Below are 19652 nucleotides of genomic sequence, written 5' to 3' on the forward strand. Positions count from 1 at the left end.
GTGTATTAACGGGTCTGCTGCCCCCAGCCCAGCCCCCTCCACCCTGTCCTCAGCTGTAGAGTCGCAGAATCTGGACTCCCCCCATTGAAACCCTCCACTAGGAACTCTGGCTGAGGACTGAGTGCAGCCCCTGATCTGCGTGTTTGAAGGACCCTAGCTGCTGGCCTGCCCGGCTCCTGGGCCTCCTCCTGTGTCAGCAGACCCGAATGTCTCGGCATTCCAGAACTCGCTATGTCCCACGCCTCTGCGGTGCCCGCTCAGGACAAGGGGCATGAGGCACATGGCCTCAGACCTGTGCCCGGGCCCCTGTCTGCTCCAAACTCTTCTCCCTCCTGTTTCTTAAAAGACTCATGCTCACCTTTCAATGGTGGCTCAGCAGACCTGTTGTCTAGAAAGACTCCTGTGCCTGGAAGGGCCCCACCCCGCTCCCGGCTCCTGGTGGCTGCAGCTCCCTGGCCCTGCATATACTGTCGCATTGCCTCAGGGAAGTGTCATGGATCTGGCTTCCTTCTGTCTCCCTTCTCCTTACTGGACACTGACTTCATCAAGGATCAGGGCTGGATTCTGTTTTTTAACCCCGGTGCTTAATACAATGTCCTCTGAATGAATAAAAAATGAATAGATGAGTGAATGAATGTGTGAATGAATGAAGACGTGTGACTCTGCGTGTTCAACCCCCCTGCCTGGAGACACCTGCATGTTCTGCAAGATGCAGAGAAAATGTCACCACCTCTGGGAAGCCTTCCCTGACTTCTCTCGGGAATCAAGAGCACCATGACAAGTTTCTCTTAACTAAGGGTCCCAGTATACCTACTACTGTGGGCAAGAATCCTTTAGAAGAAATGGAGTGGCCATCATAGTCAACAAGAGAGTCTGAAATGCAGTACTTGGATGCAATCTCAAAAATGACAGAATGATCTCTGTTCATTCCCAAGGCAAACCATTCAATATCATGGTAATCCAAGTCTGTGCGCTGACCAGTAATGCTGTAGAAGCTGAAGTTGAACGGTTCTATGAAGACCTATAAGACCTTATAGAACTGACACCCAAAAAAGATGTCTTTTTCATTATAGGGGACTGGAATGCAAAAGTAGGAAGTCAAGAAACACCTGGAGTAACAGGCAAATTTGGCCTTGGAGTACAGAATGAAGTAGGGCAAAGGCTAATAGAGTTTTGCCAAGAGAACACACTGGTCATAATAAACACCCTCTTCCAACAACACAAGAGAAGACTCTATACATGGACATCACCAGATGGTCAACACCAAAATCAGATTGATTATATTCTTTGCAGCCAAAGATGGAGAAGCTCTATACAGTCAGCAAAAACAAGACCAGGAGCTGACTGTGGCTCAGATCATGAACTCCTTATTGCCAAATTCAGATTGAAATCGAAGAAAGTAGGGAAAACCACTAGACCATTCAGGTATGGCCTAAATCAAATCCCTTACGATTATACACAGGAAGTGACAAATAGAGTCAAGGGTTTAGATCTGATAGACAGAGTGCCTAAAGAACTACAGACGGAGGTTCATGACATTGTACAGGAGGCAGTGATCAAGATTATCCTCAAGAAAAAGAATTGCAAAAAGGCAAAATGGCCATCTGAGGAGGCCTTACAAATATCTGTGAAAAGAAGAGAAGTGAAAGGCAAAGGAGAAAAGGAAAGTTATACCCATTTGAATGCAGAGTTCCAAAGAATAACAAGGAGAGATAAGAAAGCCTTCCTCAGCGATCAATGCAAAGAAATAGAGGAAAACAATAGAATGGGGAAGACTAGAGATCTCTTCAAGAAAATTAGGGATACCAAGGGAACATTTCATCCAAAGATGGGCTCGATAAAGGACAGAAATGGTATGCACCTAACAGAAGAAGAAGATACTAAGATGATGTGGCAAGAATACCCAGAAGAACTGTACAAAAAAGATCTTCATGACCCAGATAATCACGATGGTGTGATCACTCACCTAGAGCCAGACATCCTGGAATGCGAAGTCAAGTGGACCGTAGGAAGCATCACTAGAAATAAAGCTAGTGGAGGTGATAGAATTCCAGTTGAGCTATTCCAAATCCTAAAAGATGATGCTGTGAAAGTGCTACATTCAGTACGCCAGCAAATTTGGAAAACTCAGCAGTGGCCACTGGAGTGAAAAAGGTCAGTTTTCATTCCAATCCCAAAGAAAGGCAATGCCAAAGAATGTTCAAACTACCACAGAATTGCATTCATCTCACATGCTAGTAAAGTAATGCTCAAAATTCTCCAAGCCAGGCTTCAACAGTACTTGAACCATGAATTTCCAGATGTTCAAGCTGGATTTAGAAAAGACAGAGCAACCAGAGATCAAATTGCCAACATCTGCTGGATCATTGAAAAGGCAAGAGAGTTCCAGAAAAACATCGACTTCTGCTTCATTGACTATGCCAAAGCCTTTAACTGTGTGGATCACAATAAACTGTGGAATATCCATAAAGAGATGGGAGTACGAGACCACCTGACCTGCCTCCTGAGAAATCTGTATGCAGGTCAGGAAGCAACAGTTAGAACTGAAATGGAAAAACAGACTGGTTCCAAATCGAGAAAGGAGTACTTCAAGGCTGTATATTGTCACCCTGCTTATTTAACATATATGCAGAGTACATCATGAGAAACATTGGGCTGGATGAAGCACAAGCTGGAATCAAGATTGCTGGGAGAAATAGCAATAACCTCAGATGTGCAGATGACACCACTCTTATGGCAGAAAGCGAAGAAGAACTAAAGAGCCTCTTGATGAAAGTGAAAGAAGAGAGTGAAAAAGTTGGCTTAAAGCTCCACATTCAGAAAACTAAGATCATGGCATCTGGTCCCATCACTTCATGGCAAATAGATGGAGAAACAGTGGAAACAGTGTCAGACTTTATTTTTTGGGGCTCCAAAACTACTATGGATGGTGACTGCAGCCATGAAATTAAAAGACGCTTACTCCTTGGAAGGAAAGTTATGACCAACCTAGACAGCATGTTAAAAAGCAGAGACATTATTTTGCCAACAAAGATCCGTCTAGTCAAAGCTATGGTTTTTCCTGTGGTCATGTATGGATGTGAGAGTTGGACTATAAAGAAAGCTGAGCACCGAAGAATTGATGCTTTTGAACTGTGGTGTTGGAGAAGACTTTTGAGAGTCCCTTGGACTGCAAGGAGATCCAGCCAGTCAATCCTAAGGGATATCAGTCCTGAATATTCATTGGAAGGAGTGATGCTGAAGCTGAAACTCCAATACCTTGGTTACCTGATGTGAAGAACTGACTCATTGGAAAAGACCCTAATGCTGGGAAATATTGAAGGTGGGAGGAGAAGGGGGAGACAGAGGATGAGATGGTTTGATGGCATCACGAACTCAATGGACATGAGTTTGAGTAAGCTCCGGGAGCTCGTGATGGACAGCGAGTCCTGGTGTGCTGCAGTCCATGGTGTCGCAAAGAATCGGACACGACTGAGTGACTGAAGTGAACTGAAGGATCCCAGAAGAGCCCCGTCCACTTAGGAGCCGCCAGAGGGCAGGCTCCGCCGTCTTCAATGCAGTAGCCAGAGGGACCCTTTGGAACCCTGGTGAAAGCTCCAAGCCGCCCAGGGCTCCTCCCGCAGAGCAGAGGGCCAAGTGCTCACTGGTGGCCACAGTCCCCTCTCTGAGCCTCATCTTCCGCTGCCCGCTCAGCCGGTCCGGCCCTGGACAGACTCTCGAGGGGCTGTGACACCTGGTGTTTCCGCTGCCTGACATGGTCTCTCCGAGGCCCCCACAAGCCTGGCCTTCTGGCCCCTTCCAGGCCTCCAAAGCCGCTGCCATCTCAGCCTTCACCCTGACGCTGCGGGTTTTTCTTGATGCCTGTGTGTCTCCCCTGTGACAATATAAACACTGCACGAGTCGTCTGTTTTATTCATTCACTGCTGTGAAAGTTTCCCCACTACCTCGAAGGCTGCCTGGTTAATGGCAGGCTCTCGAAAAATGTTTGTTGAATGAATAAATAAATGAATCTCTGTGTGCCCATGATTCAGTCTGGGGGGCTGGTTTTAAAATTCTCAATGAACATTTGCTGGATTTGAATAGAAACTTGAAAACATACCGGTGGAGCGTCGGGGGGCAGATGGGCAGAACAAGGGCTGGTGGCATGAGCTCCTCGGGCAGAGCCCCCCCCACAGAGCCCCCAGGGCACAGCCCCCAAGGCAGAGCCCCCCAGGCAGAGACGAAACAGCCTCTCAGAGGCACAGTGGCCTGGCCAAGAGCGAGGAGGTCCCTGGGCCTTGTGAGGGTCCCGGGAGAGGCTCTGCCTCAGGCAGGGCAGTGGGAGGACCTGGCACCCTGTGCGTCTCTGAGCTTGGAACTTGCGGAAACAGGAAGGTGTTTTCACTTAGCAGGTTGAGCAGATTCCCACAAGGCCAGGCACCAAAGTAACAGCCGAATGAATGAATGAACGAATGCTCCTATCCTCGGAACTTAGCATCATCAGCACACACATTCCCAGCAAGTGTTTGCTGGCTGAACGAGAACTGAAGAAAATAGAGGCCAGTGGGGGGCGGGCGCGCAACGGAGGCAGGTGCGGCGGGCGAGGGCCTGAGGGTCCCTGCCACCCCAGACCTGCACCATCTGCTTTCAGTGCTTACGAGGATACACACAGAGAGGAGCCCGAAGGGCACAGCCTGACGGGCGTATGTCCACACCAGTGTGACCACCTCCAGACCGAGGTGCAGACCACGTCCACGCCCCGGAGGCTCCACAAAGGAAGCCACACACCGACTTGCCTCGCCCGGGTGAGTTCTGCCTGCACGTGAACTTGACGTGAATGGAGGCAGACGGGGTCAGACTCTGCTTCTCCATCTGCCTTCTGTGAGCCGGGAGTCACCATGTGAACGCCAACCATCGCAATCTGGGTGTGAACGCGGGCTGGCAGGTGGCCCCCACCGCGGACGTGGGTTCCGGGGTTTGAAGTGCACATTACTGCCTCCGCCGGGGAGTTGTCTTGAGCAGAACAATTTCCACCTTCTTTGAGGAGAGCACCCCATCTTAAGAGCCGCCCTCAGTCTGACAGCTGAATCGTTCCTTTCCGGGCTGCGTGAGTCAGACCCAGGGCCCGGCATCGTGCTCTATTCTGTCACGATGCCGTCCCCACCTCTTCCGAGAAGCCCGCCGTGACAGCCTGGCCCACAGCCAGCAGCCGGCACCCACGGGCTGCACTGGGGGGGACGGTCTCACTTTGCCTTCACACCCCACCTCTCACCCCCCAGCCCCAGCAGCGTCAGCATAGGCCCTGTGTCCCAGAGTCCCTGCAGCAGGTCTGAGGTCTTTACAAGACCCCGAGCTTCCCACAGCTCTCCCCACGTGCAGCAGTCATGGGGCTGTGAGCTCCAGGCTGGAGAAGAAGCTGGGGACGAGTGGCGGAAGAGCCGGACACCAAGCGCTGGCTACGTCCTGGTGGGGAAGCCCACCTTGGCCTCGCCGCTGCCCACAGGGGCATTACCTGAGTGCGGCCGCATGGAAGAAATGGACTATGCGAGGCACCCGCGCATAAGAGAGGTTCAGAGGTCATAGGTCAGTGATGAGGAGAGGAACCTGGGGCTAGATGCAGGGCCTGAATCCTGATGTCAACACCTGCCAGCTCGGTGGCCTCAGGGCAGCTGCCTAACCTCTCTGTTCCTCAGTCTCCTCATGTGCACAATGGAAGCAGGGACAGCAAGGCACCCATGGCTGCCGAGGACTAACCACACCAGTCTGTCCATCTATCCGTCTGCCTGTCCAGTGCTTGGGACAGTTCCTGGCACGCAATAAAGGCCGTGTAAGTACCAGCTCAAGCTATGACTGTTTGACAATTTATTGAATGAAACCGTGGCAGTTACGAGGCTGAGCGAACACATGGAGAGCACTTGCGATGATGCACAGCACCCTTGGGGCACCGTGAGTGCTCAGGAGGCATCTGCTCTTGCTTTAAAAGTATTCGTGCTTTGGCTCTTACACAGAGAAGTGAGCTGGAGGGTGTGGGGTGGATACTCAGGGAAGGTGGGGGGCACAAGTGCGCTGTTAGGACTGAGCAGGGCTGGCCTGGCCGCCTTCCTGCTCGTGGGTGTCTCGGCATTCTACTTCTTAGAAGAGGAGGGTCTCCTCCGTGTCTTTGGGCCCCAGCACCTTTCAGAGCACTCTGCACAGGTCACATTCCAAAGACTTGTTGATTGACAGCCAGAAATGAGCTAGAGAGAGCACCCCATTTAAAGACACAAGAAAACCAAGTCGATTTCCTTCCCCATCCTCCAGGGAGGGGGAGCTAGAAGGCGGGCCTACACGCGCCTTTGGAGAGGATGAGGGCTTTTAAGGTTGAAGATGAGGGCTTTGTTTTCAGCTCCAGCAAAGACTGAACAAGGAGGAACAGGCATCACCATGAAAGGCCCAGAGATGCTGATGAGATTTGAGAAATACCTAGCTCAAGTACTGGCCATCTCGGCCACAGATGGCTGGACATGCACCTTGCTCTCTGCCTACTGTCCACTGGCACTTTTATCCTGACCACGATGGCTGCTAATGGCTAAAAGCCACATTAATGAGCAGTGTGTGTGTTCTGTGCCCGACTCTTTGCGATCCCGTGGACTGTAGCTGTGGGGTCTTCTGTCCATGGGGTCCTGCAGGTAAGAATACTGGAGTGGGTCACCATCTCCTCCCATTAATGAGCAGTGAGGACCATTAACTTGGCAACGGGGACCCCTGGAAGCTGATACCCCAGCATTGACTGGCATTTGGTGGGTTGGTGGCCGAGCTGGCATAAAGAGCAGGGTCAGGGAGGAGGGGGATGGAGGTGGCGCAGGTCACAGTGGACTCTGCCTTCCTCACAAGATCTCCCAGGGAAAGACCTTTTCTAAAGAATTTACACTAATGGAATCGGCAATGGAAAAATGTTGAGACAGAATTCTTTATTTTAAAGCATTTGAGGTTTGGTGGGTTTTTTTTTTTGGTGCAACGAAGCATGCTTAAACTTGCCATGAGGTGATTTTTCAGGAAAAAACAAAAAGCATCTTCTGTTCAAACTTCATTGGATTCATATTTAAAGAAACCTTGGCCAGTCTGGCTCAGGCAGGAAAGTGCCTCCAAAGGAAGATATCATGGTGGAGCTTTTATATTAAGGACTTGTATTTACATATGCGATAAAAGTTTGTACGAGCATCTATCTGGGTTTACTTGCCTTTCACTTACCGTTGCGGTCACTGGGGGCACTTCTATTATGTGAGGTGGATTTCTAGGAATGGAAACCAGTGTGCAAATTGTGCTTATAGGAAATAAAGATTTGATGGTAGATGGCTTTGAAAGGCTTTCATCCAGGAATCGATTTGGTTATAAGTCAGGGGTCACCTGAAATAAAACACTGATGCGAGGTGACTGGGCAGGGTGCCTGGGGCTGTTCCTGGATATGCTTCCGAAGAAAGAAAGCAGACACCCCGGGTGCCGAGGGGCACACAGGGGCGTCCACCTGCCCGGGGCTGCAGACTGGCCCGGGGCTTCGCAAAGTTGTGTCATGTTTATGTATCCGCACCCCCAACATGGTAGAAAATCAGAAAAAGACAGGAGATGAGATAAACCACTCAGAGTTTCGGTGACCATTGTTAAAAAAAAATTCTGGTGAATTTTTCCCCAAGATTCTTTTCAGACCTCACAGAACAGCAAGAGCCTCATTCACATCTATTTGTACAGATGACCTTTAGAGGCTTCCTATCTGTGGGTTTTTCACTCACTCAATTTGCTATTTAATAGAGTTCTCCTCATGTTTAATAACCCTCCTAATAATCACAGAGTTAAAAGAATACATTTTTATCTAGTAAATGTCTCAAGAACTTTCAAAAGACTGCCTTGAACAGGAAGAGGGAGAGGGCTTGTAAGCTTTAAATATGGCAGACAAGACAGGGAAAGGGAGAAATAATTAGAAATACAAGTTAGAAAGAAAGAAAGGGAGCCGGGTGGGGGTGGGGGAGGACGGGCTGGGAGATGGGCAGGAACCGAGGAGCAGGTTTGGAGGACGGGGTGATGGGGGTGGTGAAGAACCCAAACAAGGACCTGGGGCCACGTAGCAGAGCAACACCGAGTGGGAGGGGGCGCTGCCAGTGGTGGGGGGCAGGCCAGGGGCCAGCAGGCAACGCCCCGAGAAGTAGACCGCCAGGGCCATGGCCGTGGGTGACAAGGGGCCGCCAAGGTGGGAGAGGGAAGGCCCTCCAAATGGTTAAGCCCGTGGGGAAGCTCCAGCCCCAGGCATCTGGCCTCGACTCACATGCAGGAATCCGTGGGCAGAAAGATAACAAAAGCTATTTTTCATGCAAGAGGAGTTGGACATCAGGAAAAATCAGAGCCCCTTTGTATGACATGCCAAACTGCTGAAGCGAGAGAATGTCTCGGGTGAGGGCTCGGATGAGAGCGGGGACGGCACGCTCACCCCGGGGAGCCAGCCCTCAATGTGAGCTTGTTATCGTCCGGAAGCAAGTGTGGGGTGTCCCCCTCCCACCGCACGGCCAGACGAGCTGGTGACACGGCCTTGGCTGGACTGCCCGGCCCTTGGAAGGAAGCCTGGGTGTCCTGAGATGTCCCCAGGGAGTCTTTGGGGAGCCACGGTCTCCTCCCAGCTTGCGGTGTGGTCTGGGGGCTGGAGATGAGCCGGGCTCCCGCCTCCAGACCCACCCTCATGGGGCCCCCCCATAGCTCCTTGTGCAGGGCGGTCTCTGGGCGTTGGGCCACACCCAAGCACCAATGTCTCCACTCAGCTCCTGCCAGCAGATCTGCCCAGTAGGTGTTGTTAATGTACCCATTTTACAGAGTAAGCAACTGAGGCTCAGAGAGAAGGCAATGACTGGTCGCAGGGCTCGCCGCCACTGGGAGGCAGAGCTGAACTCAAACCCTGACTCACTCTGGGCCCCGCACCTCACATCCACCAGCACGTCCTCCAAGGAGCCGCTCAGCTGCTAGAAATCTCAAATCTACCGTGAGGCAGGTGTGTGCAGAGCCCTGTGTGTTTCCCATCTATCCTCCTGACAACCCTGAGACAGGCCTTTGCAGAAGCACAGGAGGCGGCCCTGCCGTTGGGTGTGTTCTGAGGCTCTGTCCTCGCCGCGTCCTCTCCTCCTGCGGGTCCCCAGGACCAGACAGCAAGCTCCCGGGCCATGCGGTACCCACCGAGCCCAGCACAAGGCCAGGCCTCAGCAGGGGCCCCGTGACGGCCCAGGGTGCACACTTCACTCTCTGAGGAAGCGCCCGGCCCTGCATTCGTGGGGCCAGGGGAGAACAGGAGCGGCGGCTCCAGCCTCCCCTGCCCTGCAGGCCAGCCACCGCCTCCCTGAAGCCTCAGAGCCCATCTCCCCTGCCCCACCTTCTCCCACCAGTAATCTGGGGGGTGGAGGGGGCATCCAGTGCAAAGTGAAAATGTGGGTTCTCCTCTTCAAAAATGACCGAGAATGTTCCACTGGTGATGGCCTGTTACTGGGGCCTGGGGTCTTTCCAGGCCAGTCTTGATGTAAAATGTTCTGGGTTGTGCCCCCTCCTACTCCACCATCTCTGCCCGCCCAAATCTAAGACTGCCAGCATTTCAGGATCCAAGAACACTTCGTATACCGCTTCACGCACATAAAACCACATGAGAAACCTGTGCTCTGCTATTTTATCTAGAACTTTGGTTCAGAAAATACAAAGATCCCACTGCTCTCTGTCCCGCTGCAGAACTGGAGGCGGTGGGTCAGCAGTCACGGCCTGACATCCTGTCACAGGGAAGCCCCTGCCAGCATCCCTCGGTGATGGATGGCGGATGCCCCGCCCCCTGGTCCCCACGCCCCTGCCCTGTGTCAGGGAGCGGAAGCCCTCTGACCAGCCCACCAGAAGCCTCCTGTCCCCGACCCTAGGGCAGTCCTCCTTGCTTCTGTGTCTTAGGGAATGGCTCCACTGCCTGGGGATGTTGACTGCTGTAACTCCATTTTACAGACGAGAAAACGGAGGCTCAGGGAAGCCAAGCAACTTGCCCAAGGTCACAGAGCTGAAGTAGAGCAGGGTTCAAATGCAGCTCTCTCTGACTCCCTCCCCACCCCCCAGCCTTCCTATTAAGCATCACGCGGACTTGGTTCAGAGATCACCTGCCCTGAGTCTTCCTGAGGGTGAAGCCCCTGCTGGGAGCTGTTAGGTGTCTGGGGCTTTACAGATTGGGGAACGAGCCTGACGTCGTCCCATCGATGGCCATCGAGCTGGGGGTGATGTGATCTGGTTTATATTCTTACAAGGTCTTCCTGGCTGCATGTGGAGAAGGGCTCACACAGGGGCAGGCAGGCTGGTCAGCACTCTCCTTGGGGAACCCAGACGAGAAATGACAGAGGCTGGGAGCCAGCTGGGGGCTGTGAGGAACCTGGTGGGGATGTGGCGGGGAAGGGGTCTGACCTCATCTCTACGGTGGCCGGCCCTGGGCTGAGCACAGAGCAGGTCACCAGTGCTTCCTGAGCACCAGTGACTGAGTGGGTGGGAGAGGGGCCGGCTGACTCTGGAGGTGGGAACACGCAGGAGCGTGTCCGAGGACGAGGCTGCCACCAGCATGCCAGTCCTCGCTGAGTGTCAGGGTGAAAAAAGGCCAAGCCAAGTGTTTCCAAGAAAATGAGCCTGAAATCCTGGACCTTCTGCAGGGCCTCCGTGGAGCAGAGCAGTCCCCAAGTGACCTCTCATTGGAGAGTCACACAACCCAGGGGAGTGGAGGGGAGGACACGGGAGGATGGAAGGAAGAAGAGGAAGAAAAGATGGAGGGAGGGGGGAGGAAAGAGGGAGACAGAGGTAGAGAGGATGGAGGGGAGGGGGGAGGGGAGGGGGGAGGAGTGAGGGGGGAGGGGGGATGGAGGGGGATAGAGGGAGGGGAGGAAGAGGGAGGGGGAGGGAGGGAAAGAAGGGTATCGCTTGCCACCTGACAGCCGAGCCCTCCAGATGCTGGCGGCAGCACTGGCCCGGGCACAGGCCTGCCGACGCCCGCCTGATGCTTCCATAGCCAGCCCCCCGTCCTCCTCTGTCCAGCCCCTTTCCCATAACACTGGAGTTCCCGGCTGCAGCCTCGGTGCCCGCCAGGAAACAGGAGGGGGGACACGTGGCCTGGGTGCCTGCCATCACCCCCTGGGTGCGGCCTTGGAGCTAGACCCTATTTCAGCTCTTAATTGAGGGCCCTTGGGTTCTGATTTCATGGTTCACAGAAGCCATTCAGTGTGGTTCTGCCTCTGAGGGCATGAAACACGGGCCTGAACATCCCAGGGATGCTCAGCTTCTTTCATTCCTAGACCCTGGAGGCCAGTGAGCCAACCTGGGGCCCCACTCAGCTCAGCTGAAAAGGCTGGGTGACTTATTTTTTCTGGGGAAAACTTCCAAGTTTGAGGAAATAAGGGGAAGGCAAGGTGGTGCAGTGGTAAAGAATCTGCCTGCGAGACGCAGGAGATGTGGGTTCGATCCCTGGGTCAGGAAGATCCCCTGGAGGAGGAAATGGCAACCCACTCCAGTATTCTTTCCTGGAGAATCCCATGGACAGAGGAGACTGGGGGCTACTGTCATGGGGTCGCAAAGAGTCAGACACGGCTGAGCACACACATGCTGTCTGCTCTACAAAGACCCTGGAGCTCCATGAGGGGCTCCATGTGGACCCCAGCCCCATTCTGACTCCTCAAGGGCCTTCAAGATGCCAAGGAGCAGGTTGGCAGAGAAAGGCCCAGAGGGAGTAAGGTTCCTTCACCCTTCCGGGTGCCCAGGCAGGGGCCGGCCTCTGGGTGAGGCTGGGCAGACGGAGCCCTGACCAGGCAGCTCCCACCTGCTTCTGCTCCGGCTCCGTCACTAACGAGCTGTGTGACCTCGAGCAAGGCCCCTGCCCTCTCCAGTCTCTCTCTCCTTTGCTTGCAGAGTGGAGGGAGCCGGCCACACCAGCCACGCCCCCAGGCAGGTGACTGGCCCACCTGCAATTCATCACTCATCAAAGGGAATGGGGCCAGGTACCATTCACGCCTCCCATCACCTAAAGCAGACTCCAGGCTGACCCCAGCAGAGATGCTCTCTGCCCCCAACTGACGCTCCACATGTTTTCGTGAAGAAAAGAGAAATAGTGGAGTTCCTATCAGGTACCGGGCATCAGGTATGCTCCTGCCCTGAACCTAAATGACTCCTCCCTTCGAGCAGAGATGTCCACGGGGGCAATTCTGCTTGCTCCTCTCCCCGTCGCCCAGGAGACGTCTGGCAAAGTCTGCAGACAGTTTGGTTGTCACAGTTTGGTGGGTGGCTTGGTAAGTGGCTTCCAGTCAGTCAAGCCAGAGAGGCTGCTGAACGATCCACACTCACAAGGCCTCACAGTGAAGAACAAGCGGCTCAGGGGGTCCTCAGGCCCCTCCACCCCCCAGGCTCCCTCCTGCCTCGGCCTCGCCTGTCTCCTCCTGGAAGCGCCCCCTCCAGCCCTTCTCGGACAGCTCCTTCCCGTCCCCCCAACCAGCGGCCACCCTCCCCGGCCTCCTCAAGCACGCAGCCCGGACACACTGTTTACATCAAGCAGTCGTCAGTCCCTGGAAGTGTCAGCTGCCCCTTTAGAACGGCGGCTCCCACACGCCGACAGAGCAGCTGCTCCGTGAGCAGGGGCGGCGTGAGTGGACGAAGGCATGGACACAGGTGTGCCGGCAGGCCGGGGGCACAGCCTTCTAGGTGTGGTGAAAGTGCAAATGTCAGTCGCTCAGTCGTGTCCGACTCTTTGTGACCCCACGGACTGTAGCCCGCCAGGCTCCCCTGTCCATGGGGTTCTCCAGGCACGAGTACTGGAGTGGGCTGCCATGCCCTTCTCCAGGGCATCTTCCCGACCCAGGGATCGAACCTGGGTCTCCCGCACCATCGGCAGCTTCTTTACCATCTGAGCTGCCAGGGAAGCCTATATATGCCGAGAGCCACTGAACTAAGTTGTCTCAAAGGCTTTCCACCTGGAGAGCCAGCTTCCTGCGGGCTCACATCGAGGCCACGCGGAGCCCGCAGGCTGTGGGTGGGGCTCTCTGGGGCTCGAGTGGCAGAAGGTCAAAGGTGGGAGGAACGTTCCAGATCAGCCACTTCCAGATGAGGAGACAGAGGCTGCCAGGCTCTCTGACACCCTGGATCTGATGACCTGAGGTTGCTTCCTACTCTGGGCTTCTGTTACTATGTCCTCGAAGTCCCCAGAGTCCTGGCCATCCGGATGGACACTGGAGATTCATTTTAAAGGGTGCTTAATTTTCTCTTGAGCCTTTCTGAAGCCCCTGCCAGGGAGCGCCTCCAAAGCCAGGTCTGCAGTGAGACCGTTAAGTCGGGCCGGGGTTCACCAGGAACCCCAGCTCGTCTTCTCTAAGTCAGCCGGCTCCAGCTGGGCTTTTCTTATAAGAAAAGAGAAAGGAGTGAAGGACAGAGGAGGATGAGAGATGGAGCAGGGCGTGAAGGGGAGGCAGGCATAAGAAGGGCTGCCAGGGCCCACCCGGGTGACTAGAGAGCAGGCGCCTGGCGGGAGGAAATGACTCACTGGAAAAGCCCCCGATGCTGGGAAAGACTGAGGGCAGGAGTGGAGGGGGTGACGGAGGATGACATGGTTGGATGGCATCACCGACTCAATGGACATGGGCTTGAGCAAGCTCCGGGAGATGGTGAAAGACAGGGAAGCCTGGTGTGTTGCAGTCCACGGGGGCACAAAGAGTCAGACAGGACTGAACAAGAACAACCAGCTACAGAGCAGGGAGAGAAGGAAGAACACCGTTGCAGGCTGTGTCCTCCCCCGACCCACGCTGGCGCTCTGCCCCCAGGGTACTCGGTGGTGGGGCTCTGGGTGGTGAGCTGACGCGTGAGGTCATGAGGGTGGGGTCCCCACGAAGGTGTCAGTGTCCTCGGGATAAGGGAGCAGAGCAGAGAGCTCTCCCCGTTCTGAGGACATGGGAGGGGGTGGCCGCTCGCGAGGCAGGAAGCGGCTCTCACCGGGCACCAAGCTGCCCAGCACCTTGGTCTTGGGCTTCAGCCTCCAGAGCTGCAAGAAACACTGTCTGCAGTTTGAGCCGTTCTGCTGACCACATTCTGTGACGGCAGCCGAGCTGACTCAAACAGCCCCCACCCTGGCCCCATCTGTGTGGTTCAAGCACAGGGTTCCCCCGGCAGGTAGAAAGTTGGGCCCACCTGTTCAGCTCCAATCACATCCAGAGGTGGGCAGGCACCCCGACACCCAGGGGCTGGGGCCCTCTTAACCCTCACTCCCGGCCCCACTGTCAAAGGCAGATCCTGAAGACTTGCACTGCAGAGTTGCTGGCAGTTACACAGACTAATGTCGGGTCCTGGAGGCCAGTGTGATGACTTGCGAGCAAACCTGGGGGACCAGGAGGGGCCAGGGGTCCAGCTGGAGAGCTGGGCACTGTGGGGAGCCTGTTCTCTGCCCACACCCCTGGTACTGATTGGACAGGCTGCCCATGAGTCAGCGCAAGAGAAGACAGACGCAAAACAGACAGGACGAGCCTGGAGCAGGGTGGGCGAAGGACGGTATTCAGATCCAAACCTCCCTGAGCGGATCCGTGTCAGCAGCGTGGTGTAAGGCAGGGCTTCCTGCTGACCCGCCGAGAGAGGGTTCCAGACGCAAGAAGCGCGTCCCTGGGCGGCGGGGCCTGGGTGGTTGTCGCTGGGCGGTCCTCCCTGGCTGGCCTCCCCCTGCCCTGCCCTGGGGCAGTACTGACACCTTCTCTTCCTCAGTGTGCATGGTGAGTGAGGTCTGGGTCCCTGGTGTGAGAGGTGCTGCCTGAGGTGGAGTGGGAAGGTTGCAGGGTCCAGGGTCTCCCCACCTCCCCAGCAGGCGCCTGGGACAAGCTGACATGAAGCAGGCATGGACAACCCCGGCACCCAGGCTGTGCTCTGGAGATGTGCTGTGGGCGTGCTGGGGGCAGTCCTGCTACAGGAACCTGGCAGACGCGGGGGCGCTGAACTCTGCCAGGACCTTTATTCTCGGCCCGGAGCTCCCCTGACGGCACCACAGTGACTGGGTCCCTCCAGCATCCAGCAGCTCAGCGTGGTCGCAGGTGATTTGCCAACACGAGCTGCTGCACTCGGAGACCAGAGTCTCCTCTTCTCTTCCTGAGTCTACAGGAGGCCCCCAACTCCGTCTCAAGCTCATAGCACACACTCAGGAATGCTTGTTTCTCTTATACACCTCATCTGATTCCAGGATGCACTAGAGACTGAACAAATGTGGGGTGGTGGTAGCTTTATGGAAAAGCCCACAAAGACTTGTTACTCCTTTCCCACGTCCCCAGCGCTGGGCTGAGAGCAAAGACACAAAGAAGGAAGGGGGCGGAGGTCTAGGGGACAGAGGGAGTGGGTGGCTGGCTGGGGGGGAGCAGGCTGGTCCCCAATGTGGTGGGAAGAGAGAGAAGGGACAGTGTGTGTGTTACCCAGTGTGTGTGTCAGTTGAACATTCTCACTTCCAAATGCTTTCATGCTGCCACAAGCCAGTCTCAGAGCTGGGCTCCTCCGCTAGGTAGTCACGTGTACGTGTGTGCTCAGTCGTGTCTGACTCTCTGCGACCCCATGGACTGTAGCCACCAGACGCCTCTGTCCATGGCATCTCCCAGGCGAGAATACTGGAGTGGGTTGCCATTTCCTTCTCCAGGGGATCTTCCTGACCCAGGGATCGAACCCTCGTCTCCTATGACTCCTGGAATGGCAGGCAGAGTCTTTACCACGGTGCCGCCTGGAAGGTGCTTGGTTCTATTTTTAATGGGAACCCAGAAGAAGTTTGGAGAAGGGCAGGATGACGCGGTAGGAAGAGCTCTGCAGTGAGACAAAGGCTCCTACCTGGTGCCTCTCGGCACACCTGCTCCTCCCTGCAGACAGCACCCTCACGGCTGTGCCGAGTGTGCTGTGCGGGAACACGCACAACGTGCACGAGAGGACTGGGACGCTTGCCTAACACGGGGCCGTGGGGAGCCCAGGCTTTGGGGGCGGAAGAGGGGATGGCTGCGTGGTGAGGTGGGAGTAGCGGTGTTCTGCACACGGTCCTGCCAGACGGCAAGGACGCCTGAGGAACTGAGGGCGGGGCGCTCCTGCCCACACCACCATCCACGGGAAACAACCAGGGCGCTGACCTGCTGCTTGGGAGATGTCAGCAAACCCTCCAGAGCCCTACACTCACCACTGGCGCTTTATTAGCTACCTGCTGCAGCCATTCTTCAGTTTCAGCTTAGAGCTTTGAGCTTTTCATTTCCCCCCATGTAACCCTTTGGGGAACTTGGCTAGAAAGCAGGTGGAAATAATGCCCTGTACCCAAACAAGCCAATATTGAGGAGACCACGTCCCCAGGGAGTGCCAGCGGGGTCTCAGCCTGAATGCTTGCTGGCAGGGTGTTGGGGGGTCATAGGAGGCAGAGGCTGTTGGATTCTACGAAGTGCTTTTAGAAGATAAGCTGTCAGTTTTCGCCCGGGCTGATGGACTGTCAGGATGATTTGAGCACACCGAGGAATCCTGAACCAGCCCTCCCAGCCCTGGGTGGGTCCAAGGATGTCCTGGCCCTTGGGGGTGGGCTGGTTTGGCCCCCAGAACCCCTGAGCTCCTGGTGGTGACAGAGGCAGCCCCGCTCTTTCAGTAAAGTCCCCCAGATGGCAACACCCCACCCTCCCTCTGCCAGTGGAGCCAGCTGCCCAGATCAGCTTGGGGCTCTCTTGATGAACATCGAGTGCAAACGGCTCGAGGCAGCTGGCAAGATGCTAAGTGCAGCATCAATCCTAATTAGGATGAGAAATTAATAAAGGAGCATGCGAGCCAGTCTGTAGAGGCCAGGCTTGCCGGTGTGGAGAAGCGAGTTCCAGTTTATGACAGGAAAACTGGAAGGCCTGGGGTCAATGCGTGGGTGTGGGTGACGACCGGGGGATGGCTTAACAGGATCATGTACATACCCAGCGCCCAGCAGAGCCTGTGAGTTAGAGCTCGGGGCCGGCAGCCTCCTTCTGTGTCTAACTCAGGTGCTGTGGCGGGGAGTGACGTGGGTGCGTCCTCCAGATGAGAGGAGTAGGTGTTCGCGATCTGATCAACTGCACCCCAGGAATGATGTTTTTCAAAAGAAAGGAGGGGGTGTCATCGTGAGCCCACAGATCCTTCTGGGGCTTTTCCGGGGCTGTTTCCCAAACTATTGATTGCACATTCCTGCTCTCAGAAGACTCCACTCGGCCTTGGCAATAAGCTTCAGGCTCAAAGGGCAAAGCAGCCTGGGCTGGAAGGGGATGTGTGTGGTGGGGAGGCTGTGCGGGGCAGAGGAAGAGGGAGAGGGGGGCGGGATTCCAGGCGAGAACAGGCAGGATGCGGAGGTGCAAGGCCGCCTCACCTGGCCGCCCTTCTCTACGCGGCCTCCGTGACCACGACCCCAAAGCCAGAAGAAGGGCCACCTCTTCCCGAGCTCCGCGCTCCTCCACGAAGTCCCAGCCATGCCGGACTCTGCGCCGGGGCTGAGGGGCTGGGGCCGCAGGCAGAAGTAGGGCTGAAGGCGAACTTCCCGACCCCCCGAGGGCGGAGCGAACACACGGGAAGGTTACCAGGAAGAAAGAGGAGACTGTTCGAGGATCGTGGGGAGGAACCCTCCCCCAGCTCCTCACCCCTTTTCCGACCTGAAAGCCCAGACCAAGCGGGGACCGTCCACAACCCGGCTGGGACCCCGCCGCCCGACGGCCACCTGTTAGTGCAAGCTCCGCAGCAGGGCCGGCGGGAGGCGCTCAGCTCCGGCGCACGGCGCCATTGGCGGGGTCCCCCGGAGCGAGCGGTCTCCACTGCCCGGGGGCACCCAGTCCGGGCCCCCGGAGGCATCCATCCTTACAACACCTACTAGCTTGCCCGCCGCGCACCTGGGAGCGCAGCGTCGCGTCCCTCCTGCCCCGCCCGGCGGCCACGCCCCTCCAGGCCGCCCCTGGTCCGCGGGTAATTGCAGACCCCGGCCTCGGGACCTGCTCGGGGGGACTTGGTGACGCTCCCCATCCACTCGCCTCCCCATCGAGCCGGCAGGAGCGGCCAGCAGCCCCGGGAAGAGTACATGGCGGAGCAAGGTCTCGGCAGACATCAGGCTTGGGAGACCCGGGTCTCCCAGACCCCCTCGGCGCCCAGCCCCTACTCCCACCCCTCGGCGGGGCCCGGAGCGATCTCGGAGCGGCCCTCGCGCTCCCCGCCCCCGGCCGGCCCCGCCCCAGAATGGCCAGTTCCCATAGCAATCGCACAGACACCGGTTGCCAAGCAACCTCTCCCCCTCCTCCCTCCCCTCCTCTTGCGTCCGCTCCCCCCAGCCTCAGCCTCCTCCCGCCCCCTCGCCAGCCTCCACCTCCCCTGTGGGCCCCGGCGCGGCCCCTCGGGATCGCTCTGGTCTCGGGCTGCGCGCGCGCGCGTGAGTTTCTGTGTGTTTCATTGTGTCAATGTGCGAGGGGGTGTGCGTGTGCCAGTGGAGAGTTTGTGGGATCCGTGTGTTGGGGGGGCCCCCCGTGGCCGCGACGGGACCCGCCCGCTCGCTCTGGCTCCTTTGTGTCTCGCGCGGAGCCAGTGCCGCGCCCACCCGTTCCTGGCCGGCGCCCGGAGCCGGGTGTGTGTGTGTGCGCGCGTGTGTCTGGGCGCGCGCGCGGGGTGGGGTGGGGGGGGGGGCCGGGCCGGCCGTACCTTCGATGCAGCACACGCGCCACAGCCCCGAGTGGGTGAGGTCGCCGCGGGTGCGGCGGGGCGGGGGCCCGTCGTCCATGGTCAGGTTGGTGCCGTTGCAGATGTGCGCGCTGGAGTAGAGCCAGTAGTCCGTGCCGATGGCGATGGCCATGAGCGAGAAGGCGGCGAAGGCTCCGGCCGTGGTCAGCAGCGTCTGCAGCCCGCGGTCGCATCGCACCATGGTGGGCGCCTCATAGCCCGCCGCCCGCCGGCCCGGCCCGCCGCGCCCGCCCGCCCTGCTCCCTCTGCGCGCCGCGCCGGGGGCGCCGGGGCTGGGGGCCGAGGCCCGGGGGGCGGCGCCGCGCCGCGCGCTCCGGCCGCGCCGGGGCTCAAACTCAGAGGCGCGGCGGCGAGTGCGGGCTGCGCGGGCCGCCGGGCGGGCTGGCGGCGGCGACCGGGGCTCCTCCCTCTCGGCCCGCCCTCCCCGCGCGGCCCGCGCCTCCGCCCCGCGCCCTCCGCGCCGCCGCCGCCGCCGCGCTCCCGGCCCGCGCCCCGCCGCTCGGCGCCGCCCCTCGAGCCTCGGCCCCGCCGGGCGTGCGCTCCCGGCTCTGCGCGCCCCCCTCCCCGCCTCTCCGCGCTCGCTGCGGCCTCTCTCCCCAGCTCATTCACATCCCGAGAGCTAAGGGAGCTACTGTCCGGTCCCCAGGAGGAGCGCGAGGAACTGGCATTGCCAGCCTCCCGGCTTTCCCAGCCCAGGACACCCCATCTTCCTTAAATGGCCCTGGGGACTCTTTAATAGTGGGGTGTGTGTGCGCGCGCTCTTGTATCCGCCGCTTCGCATGCACATAACGGCTCCTTTACCTGGCGATGAATGTACACGCGTGAGCGCGGGAGTGGGAGAGTTCAGGTCAGATTTCCAGAAGCACCAGATGTGGGTCTCGGCCGGGAGACGTGTTCCAGGCCAAGCCAGGCCGGGGCCAGGCCCCCGCCCCCCTCCCCCGCCAGGTGGCTCCTGC

The 19652-nt window shown here is 57.5% G+C and overlaps 1 protein-coding gene across 1 annotated transcript in view; it reads right to left on the minus strand.

Annotated features, from left to right (window-relative positions):
• CACNG4 (calcium voltage-gated channel auxiliary subunit gamma 4) overlaps nucleotides 1–18877 on the minus strand; it is a 50688-nt gene extending 31811 nt beyond the window's left edge. Inside the window, exon 1 of the mRNA XM_055579796.1 lies at nucleotides 18658–18877. Within this exon, the coding sequence (XP_055435771.1) occupies nucleotides 18658–18877 (220 nt within the window). The remainder of the gene's footprint in view (nucleotides 1–18657) is intronic.
• Nucleotides 18878–19652: the final 775 nt, after the last annotated feature.

The sequence above is a fragment of the Bubalus kerabau genome, chromosome 4 (assembly GCF_029407905.1).
Source record: "Bubalus kerabau isolate K-KA32 ecotype Philippines breed swamp buffalo chromosome 4, PCC_UOA_SB_1v2, whole genome shotgun sequence".
NCBI classification, from domain to species: domain Eukaryota; kingdom Metazoa; phylum Chordata; class Mammalia; order Artiodactyla; family Bovidae; genus Bubalus; species Bubalus kerabau.